Genomic DNA, 13,334 nt, shown 5'->3' on the forward strand with positions numbered 1-13,334 from the left:
TTCATTTATTTCATTTCATACATTTATTTACTTCATTTTATGAATTAAGGTAGCAGAGAAACTGATATATTTTTTGATTTTGAGCATTTGAATTTGAATATTTAAGCACATAAACGTTCAAATTTTGGTTGGGACATATCAAACTTCATTTTGCAATTAATGCATTTTTTTCTGATATTATATCTCCTTTTACTCGATTGTGGTGGTATTGAAATGCTTTTAAGAAGTACTTAGAGTTGAATTGAAACCAAGGACGCCTTTGTTAGTGGGTATTTTATTTATTTATAATTTATTTCAAATTGTTTTAGATTATACACATTTTGGAAGGCTTGCCCAGCCAAAAAGCGAATTAAATATGTAAGTTTGTTTATACGGCTGTAGCATGTCGCTTTCGCTGATTTCGCGACAATTATTATTTATCAATTAAACTTATAGTATATGTCTTGGACGGATTAGTACTATGTTACGCGAAAATTGATTATCATGAGAAAGTATATCGTGTGTGCATCCGATTCATCGTGGATTTGCAATCTACTTGTGTCATTTGTTCAATTAGGATACCCCAACATTAGGCTACTCGTATTCAATTCCAATATGCAGTGTATCGAGAAGAATACTAATCAGTAGTAATACTTTTATTTCAAACCTGTGTATGTATCTATCCCAACTACCATAGTGTATATGTATATTTTTAAAGACTGAAGGATCCTCGAATCTGTTCAAAACTCAATCGTGTGCATGTGGCAGTTTGTTTATATATACATTTGTAACTAGAAAGTATTGGACTTGCGATCAACTAATTTTGACGATAAGTTGAGAAGTTGTGACTGCTCATACAAATTTCCTATCGAACGGCAGCGTAACATTTAAAGAACACATTTAGCTAGAATTGTAACCATCTGGTTAATTAACTACCCTGCTCTTTTCACTCATCTTTGAACATCTTTGATTAAATGCGAAATCTCAGTTGGGAGTGCAGAACACACGAATCGAATGGAGTTGATACCACTGGGAAATGAATTTCAAAATTACGATAAAAAAAAGAAAATAATAATCAGAAAACCGAAAACTAAATCATCATACGCTTCGAACTGACAATCAGATTTTTCTTTATAGTGGCTACTTTGTCAGGCAATTGTAATTGGCACGTTTGTTAATTATTGTAAGGTTATTGAGTACTCATGCATATATGACCCATTGATTCGAATTACATGTAAGGGGCATTCTCGAAACTGGCTGAACTGCCCTCGATTACTCGCTCCTGATGGGACAATGGGTGGCTCATCTGGATGTTTTGTGCTATATCGATTGTTAGTTTCAATGGGCGTTGTCTTCCAATCCGTTCACCACTTGCGTGGAGGCAAGGGCATCTCCTTCTCCGCATGGTAGACCCTCCGATGGGTCTCCACGTATTCACTCTGCGTCTGGGTCTGGGACAGCACACGTTCGCCGCTCCTGCCGGTGGCTAAGGCCACTTGATTCGACGACAGGGGCTGCAAAGATTTGATATAGGATGTGCGCATATAGGATCCACGATATGAGAAGTGATTGGGATTCGATTGGAAGGCTGACTCACCTGTCGGGCGCGGCGAGTGTGCGGAGTGCCCTCCGGGGAGGAGACCTCCATCTCGTCGGGCGCAGTCCAGTGCTCGGTGAACTCGCTGGCGGATCGGGCCAGCGAGGGATGGCTGAGGGAGCGGTGGAAGGAGCGCCGATCGTCGTCGTCGTAGTACTGCATCCTGTAGTAGCTGCTGGCGTCGCTCACGTTGTCCGGATGGTCCACCTGGTGCGGGCGCCCAAAGTCGACGGTCACCTCGGACATCGAGCGGAAGTCGTTGTGGTCGGTCTGGTAGGAGGTGCGCGAACTGCGACGCGATCGCTGCATATTGAAGGGTCCGCCAGGTGCCCCGCCAGGTCCTGCGCCTGTCATCAGCATGCCGGACATGCCCGGATCGTTGCGGATGGTCCGCACGCTCGATCCACCATCGCTGTCGTACTCGTAGAGCGTGGGCAGCGAGCTGCGACGGGAGCGGGTGTCCCATGGCTGCGGTGATGCCTTCTTGCCGCGCCTTGGCGTGCGCATCTCCACGTCGGGATCATCGTCGCCGGGCGGAGCCAGGATGCGAATGATCACGTCCCAGGTCTGTGGCTCGAACATGCGCTCGTACCGGGTGTCCTGACGAATCCGCTCGAAGTCCTCCCTCACCACCGCCTCGGTGAGCATGGTGCGCAGCGAGGATTGGGTGGTGATGATCTCCTTCCACTTGGCCCGATCGTCGTAGGTCAGATTGTGCACGGAGCTCACGTCGTCTTGGCCCACCTCCGACATCTCGGGCTCCTCTAGGATACGGATCAGCACGTCCCAGTTGGGCACATCCTTGTCCTGTGGCGGCACCTCGATCGGCTTCATGTTGCCCACCAGCTCCGGACTGGTGAGCTTTAGCTTGTTGTCGTGGATCTGAGCTGGTAGCTCCGCCGGCGGCAGACTGAGCTCGCTGCGCTCCATCTTGGGCGTTAGGGTCAGTCCAGAGGCACTGGATATGTCCGAGAAGTTCTCCCACAGCTGCTGCTCCCGGTCGCCAGGATAGTTGCGCACCCGCACATCGAACTTGGGATCCACTTGCGGTGGTGGTGGTGGCGGCGGCAGTGGTGCCCTCGGCTTGCTCTTGTACTCCGTGACCCTACGCTTGTGGCTCTCGATGTCCTCGATTGTCTTCTTTTCAGTCACCGTGCGCAGGTAGACATCGTCGACGGTGTGCGAGGTCACCGGTGGCTCCAACGCCGGCATGAATTCATCCTCGTAGTAGTGCATCGTTTCCACAGTCTTGTCAGGTGCCTCAGAGGACAAGTCCGTGATCTCACTGGGCGCCGGGCCGTCGGTGTAATCGGACCAGGTCTCTGGGCGACCATCCACCACCTCGTGATGGGTTCGTGTGTACACGGAGAACTTGGGTTCGACGACAGCCGGCGGCGGGAGGGGAATAGATTGGGGTGCTTGCGGTGCTGGATGGAGTTCGGGAACATAGGTGAACTGCGAGTGCATCGTCTCGACCTGCGGCGGCAGGGAGTCCATGGTGAGCACGCTCTCGCGATCCTCGTAGGCCTCCATGATGGTCGAAAGATTGTTGCGATCCGGACGCAAAGTGGCCACACTCTCCGTATCCGAGGTCACTGGGGATGGAGGTGGGGGTGGTGACTTCTTCACGCGCACTTGGACATCGAATTTGGGCGAATCCACGGCGGCCACTGCCTCCTGTATGGGAATCGAGTGGCGGGTCACCGAGGTGGTGGTCATCACCGCATTCGCGGACGGCATCTCCTGAGCCGGAGCATAGTGATCACTGTAGATGCTGGAGGTTTCGTGGACAAAGGCGCGATTCTCGAAGCTGCCCGCTGAGCTAAAGGGCAGTGATCTCGTATCGATCTCCTCGATCTCCGAGTGCGATTCACTGGGATAGTCGGAGGGTATCAGTGCACCTTCGCTGCCCGAAGAGCTGTATACTGCCTGCAGGGCGGCATGGGCTCTGGGGATCTTGACGCCCTCGAACGCACTGATGTTACCCACACTGCTGCCACTCAGCTTGGTGATCTCCGATCCGCTGCCCATGCTCATCGGCAGGCGACGTACCACCGGAATTGACCGACTGCGCAGACAGTAGTAGGAAACGGCGAGTCCCAGAAGGAGGAGCGTAAGGAACATGATGGCGCAGATGATCATCAGGATCTGGATGCTCTTCAGCGGCGGCTGCAGCACAGAACTGGTGGCGATCGGGTTCAGGCTGTGGAGGAGCATAGATAGTATCCAAGCAGATAGGTTCGGATTGAAGGACTTACATTGGAGCCGGCAGTGCAGGTGGAAGCGAGGGAACTGGAGGTGGATAGCGGCAGACTATCGTGATGATCTCGTCGCCGTCCATTTCCAGATTGGCGTGGAATCGAACAATGATGTTGTTGGTGAACACACGGGTGGGGTTCTATAGAGGAGAATGGAATAACCAAGACTCAGATCCATCTGCAAGGTATGTAGCTGTCGCCCTGAAGATACTCACCTGGATGGTACCGCATCCCTTGAGCGGCAACTCGAGTCGGTAGCTGAGGGCTCCCTTTCCACTAACGCGGCACGCACTACTGCGATCATAGTCAGCCTGGATAATGCCATGGAAGGGATCGTTGAACTTGAGATCAACCTGTTTGGGGGAAAAGCTTAGTTAATTGCGGCTTTGGGATGGGGTAATCCTCGAAAGGAGATCCAATTACCTGCATGGAACCGGCGGCGCAATTGAGAGCGGCCTTCGTTCGGTTGAGGAAAATCAGTGGACTGATGTCGTCCAGTTTGGTAACCTTTAAGAAAGTATAGTAGTTTTTAAAGCCATATTTTTGCATCTCCGAGAATTCCGTTTGGTATTTCCATAAACAATATAAAACCTCCTCCAGATGCCCAATAATAATTCCCATATAAACGTATAAGCTTAGACATTCCACAACAAACTAACTAGGTGGCTAGGTTCATGCATATTTAATGGCCACTTTCTGCCATGCTCGTGCTCCATTTCGATCCAAGACAATGGGCCTGGGATTTTCCCTAGGATCTGTGCAACTGGCTCTGTGGCGAACCGAGCATCCATTGTGAGTGTGGACCCCACTTCCATCGGAAGTACAGTTGAATATGGAGCCCAAAGTTACTGATATAACACTAGCTTATAAAACGGAAAGATGAAAATGCATCGCTAACATATCTTTAATTTGTGGTTGCAGTTGCATTTCCTCATTAAAACCAAGACAAAGCTGGCAAGTTCGCCAGTTTTCTTTAGCCCATTAGCGATGTATCTATTCTTTTCAGCTGCGATTAAGCCCAGTCTTGGATGCAGTTTTCGACATTGACGTCCGTTTAAATGGATAAACTGGCCACGCTTGATGGATGGCACAGCCATGACGCCCCACCTGGCCCCACCTGGCCCCAACTGGCAATTCCAAGGGCGTTAAGCCGAGCGAATGGAGTGCGGTTGGAGTGATCACTCACCTTGCCGTCCAGTGTCGCCTCCTCGGGCAATCCGTTGGTGGTGTAGTTACCGCTGTCTCCATGCTGCACGTAATTGGACTGGGCCGCCGTCTGGCCGGCGAGGCAAATCAGCAGGAGAGCGGACAGCAGGCCATGCCGTCCTCTTTTGGCCAAGAGTGGCCCTTGGTCCGAGCTCATTTCGGTTGGCAGTTCCACGCGGGGCTCTCCAGAGCCGGAAAAACAGACAAAACGGGGTTCGGGCTGTGAAAAAGAAAGCTCAATTAGGGTTTTCCCTTAAAGGAATGGAATAAAAAATAAGAAGTATCCTGCTTGTGTCATGATGTTATCTATATCTTTAGATATAAAATAGTTACGTATTCCAAATGGCATACCCATAAAGCGTACAACATGACGTATGTGTGATAAACATCTAATACGACCTGTGTACCATAAGATCACAAACTCTCTTCGCTTAAATTGAAAACAGTGTTTTCTTGTCTGAAGTTCTATCTTTCTCCTAGACTTTCGCGGAACTTCAAAGTAGCTCTGTTAAACAACTGAGCATAAATCAGGTAGTTGAAGTGCATAATTTATTGCCCTCGCAAAGGGTACCGTTCAGTGAACCATCATCCGAGTCTTTGAATAAACTACCTCCACCTCGCCCATTGTATTTATTTTGCTTTTGGCTTTTGGCGGCCTTCTGTCAACGACCTTCGCCCCAAATATCGCGATACGGAGATACATAGATACATGGATACCTAGGCACATACACATATGTATGTGATTCATGTGGAACACGGCTTAGCTATAAAGCCAAGAACCAATTTGCAAGCTGCTTTTGCTGCGATCTGAGTTCTTTTGTATCTTTTTTCACTTTGCCTTCAATTTTGGCTTTGATGGACAAGCGTGGACCGCCGCAGATGAACAGATAGATGTTCGATGCGAAGATTGATAGGTCAGCCAACTTGGGATTTGAAGAGATTTGCGACTGCCATACGCAGATTACACTGGCTAACACAAAATACACAATGATACAGCAGCACTTTTGCCGCAGAAAGAAATATCTTTACTTGGATGCTGATAATTTGGTTTTGTCATCCAGTTTATTTATTTATGCACGCCATGCCAACCACTTACACCTATTGCATAAAAGCGTCTGGGCTCACGCAATGCTGACAAGACAAGAGATTCGATGTAGAAGTTGAGGCAATTGGTAGACCAATATAGACAGACACCTACGACAATTTAGCCATATTTGTCACAGGCACTCGCCTTGAAGCGGATCTCCATCCATCTGCCGACTGCATTGCGACAAAGCAAAGCAAAGCACAAGCAAAGCACAAGCAGAGCAAAAGCAGAGACTAAGCAAAGCAAAAGCAGAGCCAGTTCGAGTCGATCCAAGACAAAAGTGTAGCGAAAAACCAGCAATGGCAGTGGCTAAAACTCTACTCCTCCGATATAAGCTTACCACTTTTAGCAAGAACGGGTTTTTCACTCAGCCAACCAACACAAGGCACAACACAGTTTCAGCAGACAGATTCAGATACGACGAAGCTCGGCTACAGCCACAGATACAGATACAGATACATTGGCAGGGCAAAAAGCTGGGCACGTAGGAGCGGATTTTGGCCACAGCCCTGGCAAGGTAACTTAATGGTACACCTGGGCCAAAATCCTGTTCCAGCCGCTCGATTTAAGCCATACAGCACTCGAACTGCACTGGAAATGTATGTACTTGTCAAGGTTGCTGTCGCGTTTCAATAGACAAACTTTGTTATCATTCGAGTGACTCACGAAGCTGGCTTAAATAGGCGCAAAGAACTTGTTTTTGGTTCCACCGGAAACCCGCTATTTGACTGCCCATTTGAAACGGAACTTGAAATATATTATATATATGATTTCTCTAAACTCTGATCTTTAAAATCCCGTGTTTTTGAATTTCGCTTGAACAGCTAAGCTTTTAGGCTGAGTTATTTTATATATATGTACATACATATATACTATATTATATGGGGGCTGTAAGTGCAGTCAACCGGAAAAATTCTAAGGTCCTATGAGATAAGATGTTGACTCAATCATTAAAAATGCAATGAGTCAGTTGAATGCGCCGAAGGCTTTTCTTATTCATTTTTCAGAAAGGTAATTGCGCGATGAAGCATATAAGTAAACATAGAAACCTATTTATGTTTCTTTTTTTTAGTTGTTTAAATGTATAATAAGTAAGATATCGCTTTCTGAAATATAGCGTTATTTTTATTTATGAGTATCTTTTTAAATGTACCTTATATGAATAAAATAACAACCAAAGTATTTAAAATCTTCCCCAGTTGGAAAATAAAATATGAGCTCACAACTTTGAATACTTTCCACCAAAGAAAGAGTTTTTTTTATGTTACTATCCTAATTGCACCGGAAAAATCATAAAAAGTTTTCTAGTTTTATTTTCGTGTACGTGAGGCCGCGCAAAAAATCGCAATTAATTGGATTAGTGTTCTTTCTCATGTAAAAATTTCGGCACACACATCGAAACACACGTGTATGTGCAGCACACCTTTAGCCATGTAAGTGGGTATGTACATATTTATGTATATATGTATGCACAGGTAGGTAAGTATCTTTTGTATGCAGCCTCACAGGCACACTCGCACACCAGCACACACATACACCAACCAACACTGGGAGACCAGAAGGTATCTATAGGATAGGTTCGCATTGTCGCTCAGTTGGAATAAACTGGTATTTTGACTCGCTCTGGTCGCTCGCTCCGAGTCTCAAACACCCCTGGTAGCTCCACCATGCTCCACAATACACCGCACACCGCTCCCTCCAGATCCGAGCTATGGTTTAATGATTACGCGACGAACGAGAGTTGGCAAGGCATGAGTACCAGTTGAAATACAAGTGCACCGAGAGAAGTAACAGAGCACATTCTTGAAATCGAATCTATTCTATTTCCTTCTTTATACTGGATTGTAAAATTAACTTATACTTTTCATATTATATTTAATTTTATAATAATATTGAATTACAAATTAGTAAACTTCTTTTATAGATTTCCAACAAAGAATGCAATGCATATTACGAAGTACCGCTCTATTTTGCTCGGTGTACGCCAGGTATGTATCGCGAACTCGAGCTGCGCATGCGCTGTGCGCTTATTGAGCCGTCCCAACCGCTCTTCGCCGCCCCGCATCGCTGCCTCTCTTTCGCGCCCCAAAGACGAGCTTGCCTCATCGAAATGCGTAAGCATCGGAGACACTGCTCGGTGTTTGGTGTTCAAGCTCTGGAAAACAACAGCTTCGGCGGCGTTTCGACAGCATTCCAACTGGGCGATACCCACGCATTAGCCATGAATACTGGTACCTTCTGGTGTACAATCAGTTCTGAAAATCTGCTGCCTGGTACCTACTAGATTCTGGTTTGGCACACGTTTTACCTTCTTAAGTGGTGCAGTGGCGAAACTGGACTATACTTGTCCTATACTTGCAACATATTTGGTTGCAACCATCTTATATAATCCAATAAGTACCCATATCATGATATTCGTTTTAATTGCCATTGGTACCTTGCTCTATTTGAAGATGTTTTAAGGAACCATACAGTATGAAGTACCTTTAAAGAATTCTTAGCCAGTTCTAATTGTCTTTTAGACACCAATTACTAGATGACTTGTAGAATATGCTAATGCAGAATCTAACTGCTAGAGTGCCATTTAAGAGCACAAAAGAATGCACTTCCAAAAGCCATTCCAGCTAATCGATTCAAATTCGGCCAAGAGCTAATTGAAGTGCAGCGACTTAAGAGCCCCATAAGCCAGTAGCATCCGTCCACGAAAAAAGGCAGTCGTCACGATGGCGATAACAATTAAATTTGATGAAATCATCAAGGCGGTGAGAACTCTCCATTCTGCCACACTTCCGCACACGATCAGATACAATTGAGTGGAGTGGAGTGGAGTGGAGTGAAACTTTCTCGGATCAGAATCAAACGCCATTTATTCTGCCAGGGGATTACTGTACCTTACTTTTGATCCCTTCTTTTCATTTGTCTGGCAGGGAAAGCCAAAGATTGGTTCTTTTGTGAATGGACCTGCCTCGATTGGAAACAGGGCGCCATTGTCCACTTGACCGCACACTGCCTATTCGAAATGTTAAGCTTTTCAATTTTTCTACTTGCGGCCGAGAATCGTATCCACCATTCCACTGGGTTAGGATTAGTAATGCAAATTCCTGGAAGACCGACGACGATGATTTATATTCAGTACCCAGAAGGCATCTCAACTGAGAAGGCGTCACACACACCTATCTCAAACTCAATTGAGTTGCAGCACAACACATTTCGATGTTTGTTTTTTACCTGTTAGCACAGTTGCATTATTGAAAACTTAAACAATGATCTTGTGTTTTTAGAAGGTTGGTGTGTTTAGGCGATTAGCTTGTGCTTTTAATGGGCCATCATATCGTAAGCCGTCTTTTTTTTATCAGACTATAACACTACTTGGGTCATTATAGTTTTTCTGGTTACCAACTTAAAAACTTAAAACACTCCAAAAAAAAACCAAATGTAGTTTCACAGACGAATGTTATTCACAAATGTTGTTTTCTATGCCATTTTCAAATGCTGTTTGCAAGTTGGGGTATTCAAATTAGCCACGAAGAGAGGAAGAGCTTTCGCAAGTGTATTACGGGAAATAGATATGCAAATAAAAAAAACTACAACTTAAACGAACAAAAAATATGAAACAAAACAAAAAAAAACGCTGGTATATACTTTTTCCGTTTGAGTCGCGCTTCGACGTCTGGTTGATTTTGGATTTACTAAATGCCGATTTGTTTCTCTTCTTGCTTTTCTCACTATACTTTTTTTTTTTGGAATTTTGTGTGATCTGAGACCAGACTTGTCTCTAACACTTGTCCGTGCCCGAACGCGCTCTAGTGGATTACTGGCTGGCGACTGACTGTTTGCTTTGGGCCAGACTGGTTGGATCGGCCTTCTCGGCCCACAGCTTTTGAGCCAAGCTCCCAAGTCGCCAAGTTGCCAGTTAGCCAGGTTGCCAGGTTGCCAGGTTGCCGAGCTGCGGCTGGGTCTCTGTGCACTTATCATTCGTTGTCTCCCCCCGCCAAACAGCTCACTGGCTCTCTGGCTCTCTCTGCGGCTCTCTCTTTGGCACTCTCTTTGGCTCTCTCTTTGGCTCGACGGAGATGATCATCTAGCTATAACGAGCGTTTTTTTAACCGAAGATGTCTAAAAGTATGCTCTAACTGGGCTTTGTTTCTCATAACTTGGCTAGAAATGGCATACAGCCGAAGTAATAACTGTTTTGAACAGCCAATTATGACTGCTAACAATGACGGATTAAGGCAAATTTTTTCGGCATTTTATTAAGGCTTCATTACCAATACAAAACATTCCTTAAATTCCTCTGCTCCATTGAGATCAGGTGCTACTACAAGTTATAACAATTACCATGTAAGCTAGGGTATTTGAAGCTTCGGTTTGCTGCACGACCCGCCAACATTTATTTATAAATAAGTTTGCACATTGTTGATGTGAAGGATTAACAACCTCCCAGATCAAAAACATTTCTAATTTGCGTTCGATGAATTGTTTTTATATTGTGTTTATATAGACAAGGACAAGCGAATTGTTAATATCGGGCAAAACGACGAAATCCTCTCGTACAACGGGACCGGTACCATCGATTTGATAGCTATACTATTTAACCCGTTGGCAAAATGTCAAATGTTGAAGGAGTCTTGATGTTCGTTTCCCAGCTGCGTTGCAAAATTTGATAGTTAATGCAAAAGAAATAGGACAGTTTAATTACTTACTTTGATGCGTTAAACGGTAGTTTTGCCATTACTTTCATGTCGTTACAAAAGGTAATGTGGCGTGGCTGCTAGCACCTGTATCAGCGGGATGGCAATTAATTTGGTTTATGGCTTAAAAGTGGGACGTTCCTGGACTTAGCAACTGCACTCTGTTCGTGTAGGTATCTTGTATCTGTTTGACTTGCATGGCAGTATGATTATTCGTTTGGTTTGCAAGGCAGTATGATTTTCTGTATGTGTGCGTCTAGAAAACAAAAAGATTTGTATTTTTTTTTCTAGTTTCTCACTTTTTAAAAATTCATTTTTTCAAACTTCAACTTCAAACTTTCAACTCACATGTCGCTGCGTGCTGCGTGGTCCGTTTCGGCACAGAGATATTCACCAAAATAATTTTCACTACTGCGGGGTTCGCCCTCCAACTCGCCGCAGATCCTGTCGCTGATTTTGCCCGCATCAATCCCGGGCAAGCCGCACACACATGCTGTGGGCGGCCAAGCGCTTGGCTATCTTCTTGGTCGTGCCCTTGCCCATCACGCGGTGGTGGAGTACCGAACAAGCGATCGTGAAGACCCGCTCGTGGGGCAGACCCACTTCCGCTTCATACGACGGTGGTGGCCACCGCAGTTGCACACACAATTCTTGTAGCCTGCCAATAGGATTACCGACGGTCTCCTCGCCGGCATCTCCTCCGCCAGTCACTGACGGACCAGCGGAGCTGCTAGGCGATTCCGGCAGCTGCGCGCCGCTCAGCTCGTCGATGACCGCACGGTCCGCCGCATTCTTGGCCGACTCCTTCGAGCGTCCTGCACCCATGGCCGTAAAGGGCCGGGCAAGCCGCACACACATGCTGTGGGCGGCCAAGCGCTTGGCTATCTTCTTGGTCGTGCCCTTGCCCATCACGCGGTGGTGGAGTACCGAACAAGCGATCGTGAAGACCCGCTCGTGGGGCAGACCCACTTCCGCTTCATACGACGGTGGTGGCCACCGCAGTTGCACACACAATTCTTGTAGCCTGCCAATAGGATTACCGACGGTCTCCTCGCCGGCATCTCCTCCGCCCGTGGCATTAGCAATGCCGTCTCCTCCGCCAGTCACTGACGGACCTGCGGAGGTGCTAGGCGATTCCGGTATCTGCGTGCAGCTCAGCTTGTCGATGACCGCACGGTCCGCCGCATTCTTGGCCGACTCCTTCGAGCGTCCTGCACCCATGGCCGTAAAGGGCCGGGCAAGCCGCACACACATGCTGTGGGCGGCCAAGCGCTTGGCTATCTTCTTGGTCGTGCCCTTGCCCATCACGCGGTGGTGGAGTACCGAACAAGCGATCGTGAAGACCCGCTCGTGGGGCAGACCCACTTCCGCTTCATACGACGGTGGTGGCCACCGCAGTTGCACACACAATTCTTGTAGCCTGCCAATAGGATTACCGACGGTCTCCTCGCCGGCATCTCCTCCGCCAGTCACTGACGGACCAGCGGAGCTGCTAGGCGATTCCGGCAGCTGCGCGCCGCTCAGCTCGTCGATGACCGCACGGTCCGCCGCATTCTTGGCCGACTCCTTCGAGCGTCCTGCACCCATGGCCGTAAAGGGCCGGGCAAGCCGCACACACATGCTGTGGGCGGCCAAGCGCTTGGCTATCTTCTTGGTCGTGCCGTTGCCCATCACGCGTTGGTCGAGTACCGAAAAAGCGATTTCTGTTTAGTTTTTCTTTTTTGTTTTGCTTGTAAAATTTTTAGCTCACAATTAGAAAATAATTGGGAAATTTTTAGATTTTTCGTACTGAGACGAGTTCTGCTCCAGACGAGCTCTGAAAGTAAACTGAATAAATTTCGGGTGGGGCAGGGGTACATGGTTTTGACAGCTCCGTTTGTTGGATGAAATTAGATCCAAGGACAATGTGATCAGTTGCCATCTACAAGGTATAACATTCCATATTTGGGCCATTCCTTTCCATATTCTTCACTCCTAGTTACCAATACAAACCATCCCTATCACTTTTTGACGGACTTTGTTAAATAAATTTTGAAATATTTAAGAACCAAGAATTTCCACTTTTAAGTTTGAAATTTCAATGCGAGCTCAACGAGGCATGGCATTCCAAAAAAAATGTTGTTCTTTTACGGAAAATCAGGAACCAACTTTTGTTAGCTGTAATTTGGCTACTAATGCTAACTTGGCTCATCACTGGGTAACTATTGGCCGTCCCTCTCTTTCTCGTGCTATCGTAATCTGAGCTCTGGTTTCGGCTTAAGCCTCGTTTACCATTGCTGGTTCAGCGTATTTCAACGATATTTTAGTTGAAAAACCTTAAGCTTGCACATTTTTCCCACACATTTTCAGAGTCACTAGAAAATAAATGAGCTGCATATATAGATTTCGTAATGTAACAAAGAAATTTAAAGTATAATCGGCAAGTATTCGTTAATATATGTGTATATATATTGTAATTTTGCCCAGTGCATCTTTTATTGAGCTAACGATCTGCACTCTCTCAAGCTCCAAATGTC

The 13,334-nt window shown here is 46.5% G+C and overlaps 2 protein-coding genes across 3 annotated transcripts; both read right to left on the bottom strand.

Moving 5' to 3' along the window:
* Positions 1-258: 258 nt before the first annotated feature.
* LOC117146938 lies at positions 259-9,970 on the bottom strand. Its single transcript, XM_033313586.1, has 7 exons — positions 9,770-9,970; positions 5,021-5,260; positions 4,258-4,341; positions 4,050-4,187; positions 3,835-3,974; positions 1,577-3,779; positions 259-1,493 (listed from the first exon to the last, which is right to left on the bottom strand). The coding sequence occupies exons 2-7, from the start codon at positions 5,195-5,197 to the stop codon at positions 1,344-1,346; spliced, it is 2,892 nt and encodes a 963-aa protein (XP_033169477.1). The 5' UTR covers positions 5,198-5,260; positions 9,770-9,970; the 3' UTR covers positions 259-1,343.
* A 633-nt stretch (positions 9,971-10,603) lies between these two features.
* LOC117148171 (RISC-loading complex subunit tarbp2-like) lies at positions 10,604-12,840 on the bottom strand. Of its 2 annotated transcripts, XM_033315439.1 has the most exons (4): positions 12,276-12,840; positions 11,167-11,879; positions 10,831-11,074; positions 10,604-10,773 (listed from the first exon to the last, which is right to left on the bottom strand). In XM_033315439.1, exons 1-2 carry the CDS (start codon positions 12,487-12,489, stop codon positions 11,284-11,286), a joined length of 810 nt encoding a protein of 269 aa, XP_033171330.1. In that variant the 5' UTR covers positions 12,490-12,840; the 3' UTR covers positions 10,604-10,773; positions 10,831-11,074; positions 11,167-11,283. The 2 variants fall into 2 exon arrangements, with proteins under 2 accessions (XP_033171330.1, XP_033171329.1); XM_033315438.1 differs by having other exon boundaries at positions 11,167-12,839.
* Between the last annotated feature and the right edge of the window lie 494 nt (positions 12,841-13,334).

Source organism: Drosophila mauritiana, chromosome X (genome assembly GCF_004382145.1).
Source record: "Drosophila mauritiana strain mau12 chromosome X, ASM438214v1, whole genome shotgun sequence".
Lineage (NCBI taxonomy): Eukaryota > Metazoa > Arthropoda > Insecta > Diptera > Drosophilidae > Drosophila > Drosophila mauritiana.